The sequence below is a fragment of the Cetorhinus maximus genome, chromosome 12 (genome assembly GCF_964194155.1).
Source record: "Cetorhinus maximus chromosome 12, sCetMax3.hap1.1, whole genome shotgun sequence".
Lineage (NCBI taxonomy): Eukaryota > Metazoa > Chordata > Chondrichthyes > Lamniformes > Cetorhinidae > Cetorhinus > Cetorhinus maximus.
This window is the reverse complement of record NC_135890.1, coordinates 121,604,815-121,624,475: the sequence shown is the minus strand read 5'-3', so window position 1 is coordinate 121,624,475 and position 19,661 is coordinate 121,604,815. Positions and strand designations below refer to the sequence as shown.

The following is a 19,661-nucleotide window of genomic DNA, read 5'->3' as shown; positions in this document are numbered from 1 at the left end:
ACCATCCACATGAAATCTCCATCACTTAAAATATCCACCTTTAAAATCAGGCAGTTGTTTATATTGGTCAGAACAGATAACCATTAACCATTTGCATTAAGACAATTTCAAAGCTGTTGCTTGCGCCATCTTAAGTATTCCATTTATTTTGCGCAGAAGTAGCTGTGTGTATTTACAAGCTCGGACATTGCCCGGGTGGTCTGACAATCGCAGTATGTGATTTCAGTAGGGCTACGGTGGTCGCGTTGTACACGTGGTTTCTTTCTGCAGTATAGTAAACAGGTCGTAAAGGTGTGATAAGACTTCATAGAATCAAAGAATGACGGAAGGAGGCCTTTCTGCCCATTGTGGCTGTGCCAGCTCTTTGAAAGAGCGATTCGATGAGCCCCGCTCTCCTGCTCTTTCCCCATAGCCCTGCAATTTTCATTTCCTTTCTCAAGTATTTATCCAATTCCCTTTTTAAAAGTTACTGTTGAATCTGCTTCTACCGCCCCTTCAGGCAGCGCATTATAACTGACAGCATCAATTTTTTCCCTTGTGTCGCTCCTGGTTCTTTTGCCAGTCACCTTAAATCTGTGACCCTACTGTCACTCCGCATTTACTCTATCAAAATCCTTCAAAATTTTGAACACCCCCATTCCACGCCCGCACCCCTTAACCTTCCCATTCACGGGGAGTCCGGCTGGGAACCACAATCTTCCTACTCCCTCTGGCAACCTCATGTGTTAGGAACTGTTGTAATTCCTTTGAAGATGTCTCGCCCAACATTCATAGTAACAAAACCCTCTGTTAAAGCTCGGGGCTTCTCACCATAGCCTGTTATACTGGCCATCGCACATAACGGACACATTGCTTTTCTGTGAGTATTCCTGCTGTAAAGGGTGGGAATGTACCTCCCTGAAATTGGAGTCCCCTTAGGAATGGCCCTGATCACCACTGTGGCTGGTGTGGTTACCAAAGGCCTCACAGGAGTTAGTCCAGAGGGCATGAATTGAGATCCCACAATACGAAGGTTGAGAATTTGAACTCAATCCTCAAAAGGATATGTTGGTCTTTGGAGGGAGTGCAGTGATGATTCACCAGAATGTTACCAATGGTAAGATTCTGAGGGGAGATTACATAAACTAGGCTTGTTTTCCCTGGACTATAGATGATGGAGGGTTTTAGAATTTCAAAAGGAATTGAGAGGGTAGATTGAGAGAAACTTGACCCACTGTTGTTGGGGTAGTGGGTGAGGGGAGGCCTAGAACAAGTGGCAGAACTTAAGTTCTGAGCCAGGCCACTTAGGAGAGAATTTAAGAAACGCTTCTTCACTCAAGTATAAGTGTGGAACTCTCTCCCACAGAAAGCAGTAGATGCTGGGGTTCAATTCGTCATTTTAGATCTGAGGTCGGTAGAGTTTTGTTAAACAAAGGTAACAAGGGATACTGAGCCAAGGCAGGTAGATGGTGTTAGGGTGCAGATCAGCCATGATCTCATTGAATAGTGGGACAGGCTCGAGGGGCTGAATGGCCTCCTGTTCCTATATTTTAAAATTTTGGAGCCAAACAACGGTGCATCATATTGATGGCCAGCACAAGACTGAGCGCAGGCCTGTAAAGGCCCCATCTTTAATCCCTGCCCTGTGCTGTGTTGGTGTATCACACTGGGATCAACAGCCCAGACTGTCAGCTCAAGTCTCTGTGGTTTAGATACAATATTTTCCCTAGAAATACTGAATCCTACAATACAGATTTTGGAAATCATTGATGTGTAAGTATTGTGTCTTACAAGGTTTATCTTCAATGTCACACTGTGCAGTCAATACAAAGAGCAGACATGGAGCTAGAAGCTGAGTTGGTGTTCTTTGATAATAAACTACTTGTTTCATGATTAACAGCCTTAGATCTTGATCTAAAAGATCCTGAGAAATGAAAGGTTAAAGTGCTCATTGTAGAACAATTTCTCCTGAAATAAACCTTAAGGAGTATGTTTCACAGATCCATTTCTGCCTCCAAGCTTAGTTACGTAGATTGTAAAGCACAGAAACAGGCCATTTGGCCCGACAGGTCCATGCTTGTGTTCTGGACAAGCTATCTCCCTCCCATGTTCATCTCACCCTATCGGCACATCCTTCCATTCCTCTCTCTCTCATGTGCTTATATAACTATTCATCTCAACCACTCCTTGTGTTAGCAAGTTCCAGACGATAGAATCATAGAACAATACTGCACAGGAGAAGGCTGTTAGGTCCATCTAGCCTGTGCCAGCTCTTTGGTAGGGCTATCCAGTTAATCCCAGTCCCATTACTCTTTCCTCATTGCCCTACGAGATTTTTTTTTCCTTTATCCAATTCTCTTTTGAAAGCGTGTATTAAATCTGCTTCCATCTTATCAGGTCATCACAACCACATTCTCACCACTCTCTGCGTAAAGGGGTTTCCCCTGAATCACCTATCGGATGCATTAGTGACTATCTTATATTTATGGCCCTAAGTTTTTCTTTCCCCGACAAATGGAAACATTAATGTCTTTACATCGACCCTATCAAACCCTCCAGCGTTTTAAATGCCTCTACCAGGTCACCCCTCACCCTTCCCTTCTCCAGAGAAAAGAGCCCCAGCCCCTTCCATCTTTCTTTTAGTTAATGGATACCAGGGATGGGATTGCTCCTTGTTGTATCAACAGTGGCAAGGAGAGCCCAAAGCTCCCTATGGGGAGTAAAACCATCAGGCACCTGATCTCCGCCTGCATTTTACCAAAGTCACCGTACTGGTAGAGATTCCATTTGTAGACATTCCGGGTCACTGCCTCCTTCATATGTAAATGAAGGGCCTAACAGCTGTTTTGCACCTAACCGCCAAAACTGGTTGGTGGTCAGATGTAAGGAAAACCCCACCCCCACAAGAGCCATCTATCACTGGTTTATGTTGCTCTTTCCAGAGTGCTTACCCTTGTCCTGCTATTATCACATCCTGCTTTCTGACCTTAATACCACCATCAGCACTTCCTTTAGCCAGTGCCCACTACCATTAACATCCCCTTTGACCTTTTGTTCATGACATCTTTGTCAATCTCCCCTTTGCCCCCACCTATCACTGGCCTTCTATCCAGCTTCACCTGCTCCGCCCCCCCTTAAACAGTATAAATTTTATCACATTTTTATTTCTCTTTAGCTCTGAAGAGTCACACGGACTCGAAACGTTAACTGTTTTTCTCTCTCCACAGATGCTGTTAGACCTGCTGAGTTTTTCCAGCATTTTCTGTTTTTGTTTCAGATTTCCAGCGTCTGTAGTATTTTGCCTTTGTTGTAAGGAGAACATTTCTGCTTATCAGCTCAAGCACAACGGGCCAAATGGCCGCCTTCTGTGCTGTCCCCATTCTATGTTTGTGTGGGAGCCCGAAGCTTTATTGAAAAAAATGGTAGACTAACCAGATAGAAGGAACGATTTACTTCTATGTATGTTAATTCTTAATGCATCTCTCCAATCTGTTTGACAGGAGAACGGTACTGGGTGTTCAAAGATAACAATGTGGAGGAGAGCTACCCACGCTTCATCAGCGACTTTGGTCTGTCTGTGAAGAGTATTGATGCAGCCTTTGTCTGTCCCCATGATGATAAGACCTATTTCTTTAAGGACAATCAGTACTGGAGATATGATGACCACCTACGGAAAATGGACCCAGACTATCCAAAGGACACAGTCTTGTGGAAGGGTTTGCCCAGCCAGATTGATGATGCTATGAAATGGTCTGATGGTATGTTATTTCCACTTGAGAATGAATGTCACCGTTAGCCAAGGTGAAGTGTTGAGTTGTGAATGAGAAGCAAGCTACCTTCACCCTTTCCCATTAACATATCTTAATCCCAGCCTTACTGAGCTGGTGGGGCAGGAATCTTTCCATTTCCCATCCTTACAACCTCAGTATCTGTTGCGTGGTGGCCGAGTTGTACTATTAATGAAAGAGTTGATCAGCAGACACTCCTTGGGTGGAAACTTTAAGTTTATTTACAATATACTCAGCAGCAACTACATGTGTGCTTTCAACTCCAACTCTAACTCTACACTGACTGCTGAGGTAGCCTGCGCTACTCTCCTATTGGTTACTACAGATCATGTGATCTCTCCTAACAAGTATTATTCTTAAAGGTACATTACACACTAAATAAAACCATAATTATTATATTCTTCACCTTTAACTCAGCTATACATATTGTATTTACAAGTACATTTTTTTCAACACAACATAATATTCACACTGGGTAAGGAATTTACAAGTTCAGTCTTTCTGGTGGTTTCCTGGTACGTGTGGAATGTCGCAGCTCCACAACTTCAGATTCTTTGTCATGAAGTTGTGACCTCCTTTTCCGGAGTTGCCTGAGCATCAGGTGCTTCAATGGGCATTTGCAGCTCTGTATCCTCAACCCTTACAGGAACATCAGACATGTCAGTGCTGGGTTGAGTATCCTCAACAGGAAACGCAGATGCGGCCGTAACCATTGGTGGAACCAAATCTTGAAGATTTGTCTCTCTCTTCCTTAAATGGTCCACATGTTTACAGGTGATCCGGCCTTCCACCTGCACGTGGTAAGATAGCGGTCCTGTCACCGCATTTATTTCACCCGGTAAACACTTTGGTCCTTCCCCGAAGTTTTTCACGTATACCGGCTCTCCCACGGTAAATTTCCTCTCCTGACTATGCCAGGCATGTCTGGTTTTCTGGCTTCCCTGACACCTTTCCACCTTCCCCTCTAAATTCGGCATTATTAAGCTCAAACGTGTCCTGAGACGGCGTTTTAACAATAACTCCGCAGGTGTGACACCTGTTGTGTGAGGGGTGGTCCTATAATGGAAAATAAAGTGAGCTAGCTTGCTTGCTAAGGAATCGCCAGTTAGATTTTTCATGCTTGTCTTAAACATTTGAACCGTCTTTTCGGCCAGTCCGTTTGAGGAAGGATGGGTACAGTGTAGTTTTCACATGAGTGATACTGTTGAGGCTGATAAACCGTTGAAACTCAACACTCGTAAATGCCATGCCGTCATTGGAAATGACTACTTCTGGTAGTTACTTCTGGTAGCCCGTGAGTGGCAAAACTCTGACGTAGTTTCTCAATTATAGTAGCCGACGTTGGTGACTTCACCTCATGTACATCCAACCATTTTGAATGGGCATCGACAATGAGCAGAAACATTGTTCCCAGGAAAGGTCCGACGTAGTCAATGTGTAACCGCACCCAGGGTCTACCTGTCCACTCCCATGGGTGTAATGGAGCTGTCACTGGCAACTTATGCAGTTGCTGACATTGCACACAGTGCTTTACTAAACTCTCTGTTTCGTAAATCCATCCCAGGCCACCATAGATAGCTGCACGCTATGGTCTTCATTCGGGAAATTCCTGGACGTGCACTGTGTAGTTCAATTCCTTTGGAGGAACTATCACTCGTGCTCCCCACAATAAGATGCCATCCTGGCTGGTTATTTCATGTCTTCTGTTGAAGTACGGTTTCATTTCGTCACATACGGGCTCCTGTGACAAACCATGTAGCATTTGTTCTCATACCTGAGATAGGACTGGGTCCCAACTTGTCCAGTCTCTGATCTTTCGAGCACACACCGGTGAGGAATCTAAGAAATGGAGCAGTAAAACAAGTTCCTGTGGAACTCATGTTAGGATGTGCTCATCATTTTCTTGTAAAGGGCATTCTCTTGACTAACGGCATCGGCATTTGCGATTTGATTTCCAGGCCTATGTATGAAAGTGTATTCATATGCTGCCAGGATTAAAGCCCATCGTTGTATTCTTGCTGAGGCTATGGGTGGTATAGCCTTGTCCTCACTAAACAATCCTAGCAATGGTTTGTGGTCTGAAATGATTGTAAAATAGTGGCCGTGTGCGTATTGGTGAAATTTCTTGACATCAAAGATGATGGACAGGCCTTTTTCTATCAGCGAGTATCCCTTTTCCGCTGCTCTTGATACGTATCCTAATGGCCGTTCCGTGCCATCATCCATCCGATGGGAGAGCACTGCTCCCACTCCAGGGGGAGATGAGTCACATGTCAGCACCAATTCTTTCGTCTGGTCATAATGCACTAATAGATTGAACAAGTGCAACAATTGCTTCACCTTTATGAAAGCTTCTCTCTGGGGCGCCTCCCAAGACCAACATTGGTTCTTTTTGAGTAGAAAATGGAGGGGGGCCAGCACTGTAGACAAATTGGGTCAGAACCGCCCATAATAGTTGATCATTGCTAGGAATGATTTGAGCTCGGAGGTATTCTTTGGCACAGGTGCCTCTCTTATGGCTCTCACTTTCTCCTCAACCAGGTGGAGGCCCTGTGAATCTACCCGGTAACCCAAATAGATTACCTCCCTCACTTGGAACATGCACTTTTCTTTTTGTAGAGGCATTTCAGCTTGCAAGAAATGTGTTAAGATAGCTTCTGAGTTTGCTAAAAGCTCTTTTTCAGTGAATCCTATCACCAGTACATCATCTAAATAGACTACAACCTGGGGCAGTCCCTGCAGTAAGCTTTCCATTGTTCTCTGAAAGTGACATAAGCTGAGGAGACACTGAAAGACAACCATGTATATCGGTACAACTCTTTGTGGGTATTAATTGTGACAAATTTCCAGGAGGCATTATCCAACTTTAGTTGTTGATAAGCATGACTTATATCAAGCTTTGTGTACGTTGTCCCTCCTGCCAGCTTGGCATACAGGTCTTTGATTTTTGGAATGGGGTGTCTGTCTAGCTTAGTTACTTTATTAACCGTCAGTTTGTAGTCTGCACAAATTCAGACGCTTTGGTCGAGTTTAAGGACTGGGACTATGGGACATTCTGAGAACTGAGCAGGTTGTATAACGCCCAGTTTCTCCAGTCAGTTCAGTCCAATGTCGACTTTCACTTGCAGGGCATGTGGTACCGGTCTCACCTTCATGAAGTGAGGGATTGCTTCCAGGCTCATATGATACTCTGGACTTTCCCCAGTTCACCCTTGAAGACAGTGGTGTACTTTCTAAGTAGCTGTGGCAGCCCACTTGCTCTCAACTGGAAAATTTCAGCCCATTTTAACTTAATCTCCTTTAACCAATTTCACCCCAGGAGGCTTGGCTCCTCGCCTGCTACCACCATCATGGGTAGCTTTGCCGATTGGCTTCCATAATGGACAGTTACTGTGCTTATGCCTCTGACTTGAATATCTTCACCTGTATGTGTTTTGAGCTTGGCAGCTGTTTCTTCTAAACTTAATTATGTTCACCGTTATTCAGATATCTGAAGGTATGTTCCCCAGTTACTGTAGTGGAAACTCCCGTGTCCACTTCCATTTTAACAGGTCTGCCATTTACTTTCACTGTGACAAATATCGGTTCTGTCTTTCCAACTTTCAGATTAAACAACGATTAAATGTCAGATTTTGTTGTTTCAGGCTCTTCTACGTTGTAGATTTCATTGGGTTTCTTCTTTTGTTTACAAGCCTGCTTGAATCTTTCCTTTACACTGCCTCATCATACGTCCATTTCTGTGACAATAGTAGCATTCGATATTTTTTAAACTGCCAATCGCTAAGAGACTCCTTGGGCAGAATTTTTCAGTCAGAGTGCGGGGGCGGGTCCGATACGCCAACGCGTAAAATGGTGCGTGATGACATTGGGCGAATGTCGCGACGTCACCGCGTAGTCCTGCGATATTTCATTCGACGGGCACGCACCGGAGTCAACTGCGCGCCCGCCAAAATGTAAATGGCCTATTAAGGCCATTAAGAAGTTAACTGAAGTACTTGTGAACACTACCCACCCAAACTTAAGGTTGGCGGGCAGGTGAAAAGCCCAAGCGGCCTTCGCATTTTTTAGGAAACCTCATCCACGAGCGGGATGAAGTTTCCTAAAGATTTTATCAAATAAATAAATAAATTTTCATAAGTATGAAAACATGTCCCAGGGACGTGTTTAAATAAATTTTTACACCTTTAATTTAATATTTTTAAGATCGATTCGATCTCCCTGACGCAGCTCCGTGCCTCAGGGAGATTGAAGTGCTCTTTCGCGTGCATGCTCCTTCCTACCGCCTGCACAGGTAGCGCTGCCGGCCACGTCTTACACCTTAATTGGCGGCGTGGAGTCGATCGCGGGCGGCAATTGGCTCCGCAACTGCCCTCGCCTGCTCCCAACGAGCCCGCCCGCCATAGGAAAAATCTGCCCCTTGTTTCCACCTCTATTAAAATTATTCTTCAATTTTGCTGCTAAGTTATTTTTCTTTATTCTTCAGCTAGCGGGGGCTGTTTCCCGTTTCTCGGCAGAGTCTCGCTTTTTTCGCACCACTTTCGGCTGAGGTTTCCCACCCGATGTAGAGGACGGCGCCATTTTACGCAATCTTTATTGCTTTTGAATCTCTTACTGTGCTTTCCATGACCAGCACCATCTCTGGCGCTTTCTTAAAATCCAGATTCGCTTCGGACAATAATCTTTCACACCACACACTAAACGATCTCTGGGCATGTTGTCCAAAGTGTCATATCCATTAGCTGCTTCAGATTTTCCACGTAGTATGCAATTGTCTCACCCAGGGCTCTATTTCACGAATTAAACCTGAACCTCTGCATCGTGACTGGGGGCATTGGTTGAAAGTGACCCTCCACCAATTCATCGAAATTCTTTGAATCTGGAGCAGTGGGTGTCATCCAACTTCGAATCAGACTGTAGGTTTTGCTCCCACAAATGCTCAAGAGGATGGCTCGCCTCTTCTCTTCCCCTGTAATCTCGTTCACAAGAAAAAAGAACATGAGGCGTTCTATGTATTGAGACCAATCGTCTGTAACGGGTTCAAAAGGACCAATTCTCCCAAATTGCAGCATTTTGAGAGAGGATAACTTCTTCAATTCTAATGGAGCTCGCTACTTACAATCACTGGGCAAGGTACAGTGCCGATTTCTTTCTAGCTTGATTTCTTCTGTTCGACCCTCATCGCCAGTTTGTTGTAGGGTGGCCGAGTTGTACTATTAATGAAGGAGTTGATCTTCAGACACTCCTTGGTTGGAAACTTTAAGTTTATTTACAATATACTCAGCAGCAACTACATGTGTGGTTTCAATTCCAACTCTATCTCCACACTGACTTCTGAGGTAGCCTATGCTACTCCCCTACTGGTTACTACAGACCATGTGATCTCTCCTAACACGTATTATTCTTAAAGGTACATTACACACTAAATAAAACCATAATTACTACAGTATCTCAGCTAACCTATCGCAGAAATCTCAAACTTGCTGCCCCAAAATGCTCTAGATGCTGGGGTCAATTGTAATTTTCGAGAGTGAGGTGGATAGATTTTAGTCAGGTAAGGGTATGAAGGGATATGGGACAAAGGTGGGTAAAGTGGTTTGAGGTACCAATCATCTGTGATCTAATTGAATGGTGGCAGAATAACGTCAAGGGGTTGTTGGTCCCTTATTGTTCCTATAATATTTATTTAGCACCATTCCATTCTGTGTTTTTAACACTTCAGTGCTATAGTCAGGTGCTAGGATGGGGCATTAATCTTCAATTCAGAAGCCCTACATCCATTGAGAGGAACCCATGTTCAGACCCATGGATGCACAACATTGGATTTTCACGAGTGCTGTAGAGCCTCACAAAACTGCCCTGAAAATCATCCTCATTTCAAATCCTTTCATGGCTTCACACCACACCCCTCCCAATCCCAGTAATCACCCTCAGCCCTACCTCCCTCCCAATCCCTGTAATCACCCTCAGACCCACCCCCCTCCCAATCCCTGTAATCACCTTCAGCCCCACCCCCCCTCCCAATCCCTGTAATCACCTTCAGCCCCACCCCCCTCCCAATCCCTGTAATCACCTTCAGCCCCACCCCCCCTCCCAATCCCTGTAATCACCTTCAGCCCCACCCCCCCTCCCAATCCCTGTAATCACCTTCAGCCCCACCCCCCCTCCCAATCCCTGTAATCACCATCAAACTCTTTCGAGTTATCAACAGTCACAGATTGCAACTCTTTCGAGTACAATCACAGTTCTTGGTTTTCCGGGAGTGGGACATGAACCCACAACCCTTTGATTCAAAGGCGAGGGTGCTATGAACTGAGCCACAGCTGACACCATCAACCCCAACCCCCTTCCCACTCCCTGTAATCACCCTCAGCCCCACCCCCTCCCAATCCCTGTAATCACCTTCAGCCTTACCCCCCTCCCAATTCCTGTAATCACCCTCAGCCCCATCCCCCCTCCCAATCCCTATAATCACCTCCAGCCCCACCCCCCTCCCAATCCCTGTAATCACCTCCAGACCCACCCCCTCCCAATCCCTGTAATCACCTCCAGCCCCACCCCCCCTCCCAATCCCTGTAATCACCTTCAGCCCCACTCCCCTCCCAATCCCTGTAATCACCTTCAGCCTCACCCCCCTCCCAATCCCTGTAATCACCTTCCGACCCACCCCCCTCCCAATCCCTGTAATCACCTTCAGCCCCACCGCCCCTCCCAGTCCCTGTAATCACCTCCAGCCCTACCCCCCTCCCAATCCGTAATCACCTTCAGCCCCACCCCCCTCCCAATCCCTGTAATCACCCTCAGACCCATCCCCCTCCCAATCCCTGTAATCACCCTCAGCCCCACCCCCCTCCCAATCCCTGTAATCACCCTCAGACCCACCCCCCTCCCAATCCCTGTAATCACCTCCAGCCCCACCCCCCTCCAAGATCTCTGCACTCCTCCAATTCCAGCATCTTGAACATCCCTGATTTCAGCCACTCTACCATCCATCCATGCCTTCAGCTGCCTGGGCCCTAAACCCTGAAATACCCTCCCTAATCCCCTCCACCTCTCTTTCTCTCTTCCTTTGAGATGCCCCTTTGAACAAGTTTTGGCTCATTATGTGACTCAATGTCATATTTTGTTTGACAACACCTCCTGTGTAACACCTTGGGAGATTTTGCAAATGTTAAAGGCGCTATATAAATGCAAGTTGCCGGTGCTAAGTATTTCCCGAAAACATTCTTTCCCCAATAATTTGATTGCTTATCAATTGTCACTTCCCTTTCTTCTGCATGCACTGTATATGAGGAAAAATAAACTTGTGAAACTCCAGTAAACATTGAAGCTAAGAGATCATTGCTTAACATGTGCTGATTGGCTGTAGTAATGTCCAAGATGGTTTCCAATCTCAGGAGTTTAGCTGGTCAGGAGGATCTGTGTTATGTGACCTGCCCCTTTAAGGCCTTTGCTTGTTTATGCCCTGTTTAAAGATGGAGACACAACCTGAAATCAATTACAGCCTCATTGTAGTTGCTGTGAAAATCTCCTCGAGGTTGGGGTCTGCTTATAAATTCGAGTATTCAGGTGATGAAGCAGGAAAAAATGTTTCTCTTTCTCTGTTTTAAACCTTTTATTAAAGTGTTGTGATGTATTGCCCTTTTGACAACATGACATGAGCCAATCAGGTGCAAGTGTGACATAAGAAAATGGACTTGAATTTATATAGCGCCTTTCGCAACCTCAGGATGTCCCAAAGTGCTTTACAACCAAAGAAGTATTTTTGAAGTGTAGTTACCGTGGTAACATCAGAAACAAGGCGGCCAATTCATGTACAAACAGCAGTGTGATAATGACCAAATAATCTGGTTTAGTGATGTTGGTTGAGGGATAAGTATTGGCCAGGACGCCGGGGAGAACTCCCCTGTTGTTCTTTGAAAGAGTGTCATGGATTTTTTTTTACATGGACCTGTGAGGTCACATGGGGCCTCAGTTTAACATCTCATCAGAAAGACAACACCTTGGAGTCCCTCAGCGCTGGCCTACTGACAGTGAAACATTCCTCAGTATTGACCCTCCGACAGACAGCATACCCTCAGTGATGACCCTCCGACAGTGCAGCACCACCTCAGTACTGACCCTCTGACAGTACAGCACTCCCTCAGTACTGACCCGCCGACAGTGCAGCACTCCCTCAGTACTGACCCTCCGACAGTGCAGCACTCCCTCAGTACTGACCCTCCGACAGTGCAGCACTTCCTCAGTACTGACCCTCTGACAGTACAGCACTCCTTCAGTACTGACCCTCCGACAGTGCAGCGCTCCCTCAGTACTGACCCTCCGACAGTGCAGCACTCCCTCAGTACTGACCCTCCGACAGTGCAGCACCCCCTCAGCACTGACCCTCCAACAGTGCAGCACTCCCTCAGTACTGACCCTCTGACAGTGCAGCACTTCCTCAGTACTGACCCTCCAACAGTGCAGCACTCCCTCAGTACTGACTTTCTGACAGTGCAGCACTCCCTCAGTACTGACCCTCCGACAGTGCAGCACTCCCTCAGCACTGACCCTCCGACAGTGCAGCACCCCCTCAGCACTGACCCTCCGACAGTGCAGCACTCGCTCAGTACTGACCCTCTGACAGTGCAGCACTCCCTCAGTAATGACCCTCCAACAGTGCAGCACCCCCTCAGTACTGACCCTCCGACAGTGCAGCACTCCCTCAGTACTGACCCTCCGACAGTGCAGCACTCCCTCAGCACTGACCCTCCGACAGTGCAGCACTCCCTCAGTACTGACCCTCCGACAGTGCAGCACTCCCTCAGCACTGACCCTCCAACAGTGCAGCACTCCCTCAGTACTGACCCTCTGACAGTGCAGCACTTCCTCAGTACTGACCCTCCAACAGTGCAGCACTCCCTCAGTACTGACTTTCTGACAGTGCAGCACTCTCTCAGTACTGACCCTCCAACAGTGCAGCACTCCCTCAGTACTGACCCTCTGACAGTGCAGCACTCCCTCAGTACTGACCCTCCGTCAGTGCAGCACTCCCTCAGTACTGACCCTCTGACAGTGCAGCACTCCCTCAGTACTGACCCTCTGACAGTGCAGCACTCCCTCAGTACTGACCCTCTGACAGTGCAGCACTCCCTCAGTACTGACCCTCTGACAGTGCAGCACTTCCTCAGTACTGATCCTCCGACAGTGCAGCACCCCCTCAGCACTGACCCTCCGACAGTGCAGCCGTCCCTCAGTACTGCACTGGAAGTATCAGCCTAGATTATGTGAGCTTCCTCTGCAGTGGAACAAATAAATAAAATGCATGACATGTGACACTTTGAAATATGACTATCTGAGGCTTAACCAGTACCTGCACACAAAGACATCAAATATGAAACATGAATAAATCAAATGCAAAATGTACTGAAAGTTTATTTTCTATTCTCGCATTTTGCACTCCTGATTAGGCGCAGCCTATTTCTTTAAGGGGAAGAATTACTGGAAAGTGACACACAGTAACATGGAAGTGGACCCCGGATACCCAAAGTCAGTGGCCAGGGACTGGCTAGTGTGCAGTGAGATGCAGGCGGACTCATCGATTTCAGACGAGGGCCACTCCAGACCCCGAACAGGCCAGGGTCACCACGATGAAACCAGGTCGGGGAACGAGAAAAGGAACTGCTCTTGCACATCTGCTGCAGACACATCGAGACTCGTCGCTCTGCTGAGGCGCAAAGCGAGTCTGGCCGTTATCTTTGTGGTGTCACTGTGGCTCAGATTGGATTAATATGGACATTCGTCAATGTTGGTACCAACAGCTTCGTGACGCAGCAATGATTATGTCAAAACAAATCCTCACTGCCTTGCCAGGAAGAGTCTGAAGATAAAGAGCACCCACTATCAAAATGAAAAGCTGTGCCAAGTCTGGTCGAAACGTTTGAGGCGGGGTGGATTCACGATGGATCGACATTTTTTAAAAAACAATATGAAGGAATTTGGTTGAAAGTGTTCTTGATCATCAAGGAAAATTCGAACAATTTATTTTTTTAATACAATAAAGGAGTAGAGTCCGAGGACCTTTGTATAGCTATGATCAAGAAGAGTTTATTGGCATTCCTGTCACTCAATACCATGAAATGGGATGTTAATCACTGGTATTAAAATACACTGCATTTATTTATTTATTTACATATATATTATTCACTCACTAGGCAATGCTTTAGTTTTACGTTGGTACTTGAGGCTCTGTTCAGGCAATGTTGTTTGAATTGGATATTATCAGAAAGCAAACATAACTCCCCGTAGTGACCCAGAGGTGACTGGAATGACTTGACATTGTGGGGGTATTCCACCATCAGGGAAGCCTTGATGAATATCCTAACTGAGACCACACTGCCCCTATGCTCGCTGACCTACTTTGGCTCCCAGTCCGGTAACACCTCCATTTTAGAACATAAGAAATAGGAGCAGCAGGATTACATAGAATACAATGCACAGGAACAGGCCATTCGGCCCACCCAGTCTGTGCTGGTGTTTATGCTGCCCTCAAGCCTCCTCCCATCGTAACCCTCCTTCCTCTTCTCCTTCACATACTCGTCTAGCTTCCCCTTAAATGCATCCGCACTACTCATTTCAACCACTCCGGCCCTTTGATCCTGCTGCGCCATTCAGTCAGATCATGTCTGACCCGATCCTGGCCTCAGCTCCACTTTCATGCCTGTTCCCCCTAACCCTTGACTCCTTTCCAGATCAAAAATCTGTTCATCTCTGCCTTGAATATATTCGATGAGATAGCTTCCACAGTTCTCTGGGGTAGACAATTCCAAAGATTCACAACCCTCTGAAAGAAGAAATTCCCCCTTATCTCCGACTTAACTGGGCATCCCCTAATTCTGAAACTGTGCCCCCGAGTTCTAGATTCTTCTACGAGGGGAAACATTGTCTCCGCATCTACCCTGTCAAGCCCCCTCAGGATCTTATATGCTTCAGTAAGATCATCTCTCATTCTTCTAAACTCCAAGGAGTTTAGGCCCAATTGCCTAACCTTTCCTCATAAGACAACTCCTTTATCCCAAGAATCAACCTAGTGAACCTTCTCTGAACTGCTTCCAATGCAAGTATAGCCCTCTTTAAGTAAGGATACTAAAACTGTACACTAAACTCTAGGTACATTCTCACCAATGTCCTGTACAGTGTAGCAAGACTTCCCTACTTTTATACTCCACCCCCTTTACATAAAGGCCAATATTCCATTTGCCTTCCTAATTACTTGCTGTACCTGCATAATAATATTTTGTGATTCATGTATGAGGACATCCTCGTCATCCAAGTCATTAAAAAGCTTGTAAATAGTTGAGGCCCCAGCACTGATCCCTGTGGCACTCCACTAGTTACCGCCTGTCAGCCCCAAAAAGACCTATTTACCCCTATTCTCTGCTTCCTGTCAGCCAACCAATCCTCTATCCATGCTAATATGTTACACCATGAACTTTTATTTACTGAAGTAGCCTTTGATGCGGCACCTTATTGAATGCCTTTTGGAAATCGAACTACACCACATCTACAGGTTCCTCTTTATCCACACTGCTTGTTACTGCCACAAAGAGATTCCAATAAATTGGTCAAACACAATTTCCCTTTCATAAAACCACATTGACTCTGCCTGATTGTATTACGATATTCTAAATGTCCTGCTACAACTTCCTTAATAGTGGATTGCAGCATTTTCCCAAAGATAGATGTTAGACTAACTAGCCTATAGTTTCTTGCTTTCTGTCTCTCTCCTTTTTTTGAACAGGGGTTTTACATTTGTAGTTTTCCATTCTGCTGGGCCCTTTTCAGAATCTAGGGAATTTTGAAATATTAACCATTATATCCACTATCTTTGCAGCCACTTTACTCTGGACCCTAGGATGCAGGCTATTGGGTCAAGGGCACCTGTCAGCTTTTAGTCCCATTAGTTCGCCCAGTACTTTTTCCTCAAGTGATATTGGTTGTTTTAAGTTCCTCACTGCCTTTTGCCCCCTGATTTTAAACTAATGCTGGGATGATTTTACTGTCTTGTTCAAAGTCCCTGTCATTTCCTTGTTTTCCATTATTAATTGCCCAGTGTCCTCCTTTAAGGGACCAACATTTACTTTAGCTACTCTCTTCCTTTTTATATACTTGTAGAATCTCTTACTGTTTGTTTTTATATTTTTTACTAGTTTATTGTCATAACATAATTTCTCCCTCTACTTTTTTGGCATACTTTGCTGGTTTCTAAAGTCTTCCTAATCTTCTGGCCTACCACTAACTTTCACAACATTGAACGCCTGTCCTTTCAATTTGATGCCATCCTTAACTTGATCATTATAAACTAATTCATTTATAATAATCTGTGATAACTCATCACTGCTGCTTCTTTCCGATACGGGTCAAAGATGTACAATGGGAGATAATTGAGATTCTGAATAAAATTCCCAAGAAGCTTTTTTTTATAAAATTAGTCCTCAGGCTGTGGATGTCACAGTATTCACTGCCCACCCCTAGTTACCTTGAGAGGGTAATGGTGGGACCTCTCCTTGCTGCTACAGTCCATGCACTGCTCCATCTGGTTTTATTCCTTGACATAGTTTGATACTGGCTAGAGGGCAGCTAAGTGGCAACCGTATTGGCATGGGACTGGAGTCACGTGTAGGCTACACTGGCCAAGGGTGACAGATGTCCTTTAAAGGACATTAGTGAACTAGTTTGATTTTTAATGATAATTTAATTCATGCTCACTTTTAATGATAATAGGTTTTCATCCAACTGAATTCAAATTTTCAAGCTACCCACGATGGAATTTGAACTTGTGTTTTACTGGGTTGCTATTTAACCACGACACTGCCGTATACCTTGCTGAGTGTGTGGTGCATTGCTGGCTTTGGTGTTAGCAGAACAGACACAAAGACGGGATGAAACCTTTTGAAGAGGGCGCAGAGTGGTGCAGCCTGACTTTGAGCTCATAAGTATCATCATAAATGGGAGCAGTGTCAGCCATTCGGCCCCTCGAGCCTGTTCTGCCATCCAATAAGATCATGGCTGACCCGACCGTGGCCTCAACTCCACTTTCCTGTCTATTCCCGATAACCCTTGACTTCCTCGTCCATCAAAAAATCCGTCTAACTCAGCTCACTGTGGAAAAGAATTCCAAAGATTAACAATCCTCTGAGAAAAACAATCCCTCTTCATCTCTGTCTTAAATTAGAGACCCCTTATTTTTAAACTGTGCCCCCTAGGTCTAGATTCCCCCACAAGAGGAAACATCCTCTCAGCCTCCACCCTGTCAAGCCCCCTCAAAATCTTACATCTTTCAAGAAGATCACCGCTCATTCTTCGAAAGCACAATGAGTATAGGCTCGACTTGTTCAACCTTTCCTCAGCTAGTGCTGGGTGGAAAGCTAGGAGAATCTCTGGATTCAAATCATTGCAAGATCATTTTTAGTTACAATTATTACAATAAAATATTTGCTACATCTATTATGATCCTTCCCAATTTAGAGATTTTAATCCCAAATACTGAATTTAGAAGGAAATTATTTACACGGTTTAACGTTCCTATAATTTCTCTGAATATTTGGAGTGATTATATTTCTTCAGAAGTATGTGCAGATTCTAAAGTAGTCCTTGGAGAATTCACATGTCAGCTTTTGATAATGTTGGGCTACCTGACTAAGTACGGTTTCACTCTGTCTTGTCTCTGCCTGGTATTACCAGAGCCGCCTAGGGTCATGTCTTTAGTCATTGGAAAGTGTATGCCACACACAACTGGTTTATAGTGAGTGGGTTGAATTTTCTCTTACCCTGAATCCCTGTAGTATTCCTGATATCCAATGCCTTGCACACCACACAGAGTGATTTTAACTTATGTCAATAAATGGGTGCAATTAGATCAAGGCCCATTATATGCTTCCCCAGTAAAACAGCTCTGTTTGTACCGTCACCAACTAATACATTAGCCTAACATTTCAACATTCAGTCAATTCATTCAACTCAATGCCAGTGCCACAATATAGCTCATTCCAAAACGAATGAGGGATGGGGGTCCTGTTCAGCAGTGATGGCCTCTCCTGCTCTGTTCATGGCTGGTTCCTAATTGATATCTGGAGCAGCTTCAGTTGACACTGGAAGGACACCAGGAGAGAAGCTGGGGAGTTGAACTTGTGTTTGGCCTTTCCTCTCTCTGAACTCGTCAAAAAAAAGTCACAGAAATTCTTGATTTCATGAGCTAAGCAAGGAACCTTGTTTGAACCCTTCACTGGACTGCTGAGAGGCTTCAGCGTTGTAGAATGTGACAGTTGTTGGGTGAGAGGTTGTGCCTGGCCTGATGCCCTAGGTACCTGTTACTAAATTCCACAGCATCACTCAAACTAACAACACCAGAAACAGATGAACTTGTTGCTGTTTGTGGGATCTTGCTGTGTGCCAAAGCGCACTTAGCTGCAGTGACTGCCCTTCAGAGTAATTCATTTAATGTGAAGTGTGTTAGAATGTGTCTGAGAGATGTTATTAAAGTGCTTTAAAAAAAGTAAATGCTTCTTTTTCTTCAGTCTGCTTTCCCTTAACTTGATTGAGTTTATTTGGCCTGTCCGGCCTTAAGGCAGTGACTTGTACTAGGCTGCATCTGTACAGGTACCAGTAACCCTCTGCTATCTTGGCCACTCTTAGAACATTATTATGCTAATTTTACAGATGGAATGCAGGTACAAAGAGGTCCAATTTAGGAAGTTAACATTCCTGTTCCCAAACATCATCAGAAACCTGTCTGATGCCATACTGATTGTCTAGAGAGTATCCTGGGGGTTGTCTAAAACAAGCATTAGGCCCCCTTTAAGGGAACTGTTTTTGAACCAAACCTAACCTAACCAAACCCCGAGTACCGTACTTACTGCGTCCAGGATTACCAGGTCTACATTAGACCCAATGAGTAGTCCTTAAAATAATTACACCATCCTGTCAATGTTGGAGCTACAGCATCCCCACTAGTAGGAGGTTACAACTGCAGCATGAAATGTTTACATGGCTAGTTTTCATTGCAATTGTAGTCACAGGAACTTAGACTAGCCAAAGTTGACAGGATGTGGACTGATGTAATTTTTAAAATATACATATATGTACATATATATGTATATGTTTCTTCTCATAATTTAAAAAAAACACAAGCATTCAAACCCTATAGCAGTCAACCTGAACCCCTGCAGGAATCGAAATCCGAACTTCAGTGATCCAGAAATTGCATAGTGCATGACCCCACCGTGGGGCAAAGGAACCCGAGTTTAATCCTTCCTCAAAATAAAAGCATTATGATCTGAAGTGGCAGGTGCACAGAAGATTTAGATTTGCCAGAGCGTTAATATTGACAATAATTAATAAAATAAATAAATTTGCAGTGCTATGAGGAAAGGACAAGGGTGCGGAGGAGTGGGACTAATTGGATAGCTCCTTCAAAGAGCCAGCACATGCATGATGGAGTGAATGGCCTCCTTCTGTGTCATAAGCGTCAATTAATTACTAATCTGTACTTGCATGGATGCTATTGCACTCTGTGAAATTAGCGGAGACTTTAATTGGCTGTTACAATGACTGGTTTATAAAAGAAGTGTTTAGTTGGAGAATCGCTCTAGCTTATAATAGATTGGCTTTTGGTGCAGTTAAGCACTAAATTCTGCCCAAGATTCTCAAGGAATGCAAAATGGTTTCAAAAACCATGCACTTGCATAGGGCAATAGATTCCTATTTTACTCTGCTCAATGTTTATATTTCTTTGGAGACACACTAACTTTCTCTGGGGCATGTTCTCTGGGCACCCTTTCTGCTCTGGTACCTCACCCACATGACTATTACTCATATCGGCCCCTGAGCTTCCCTTTCAATGGAAGGCTGCCAAACCAG

The 19,661-nt window shown here is 45.0% G+C and overlaps 1 protein-coding gene across 3 annotated transcripts in view; it reads left to right on the top strand.

Moving 5' to 3' along the window:
* The window catches only part of mmp17a (matrix metallopeptidase 17a), a 45,024-nt gene extending 26,722 nt beyond the window's left edge, over window positions 1-18,302 (top strand). For all 3 annotated transcript variants that reach the window (XM_078554549.1, XM_078554547.1, XM_078554548.1), the window contains 3 exons: window positions 3,480-3,737; window positions 13,214-17,476; window positions 17,522-18,302. In XM_078554549.1, coding sequence (XP_078410675.1) covers window positions 3,480-3,737; window positions 13,214-13,533 — 578 coding nt within the window. In that variant the 3' untranslated portion in view covers window positions 13,534-17,476; window positions 17,522-18,302. The remainder of the gene's footprint in view (window positions 1-3,479; window positions 3,738-13,213; window positions 17,477-17,521) is intronic.
* Window positions 18,303-19,661: the final 1,359 nt, after the last annotated feature.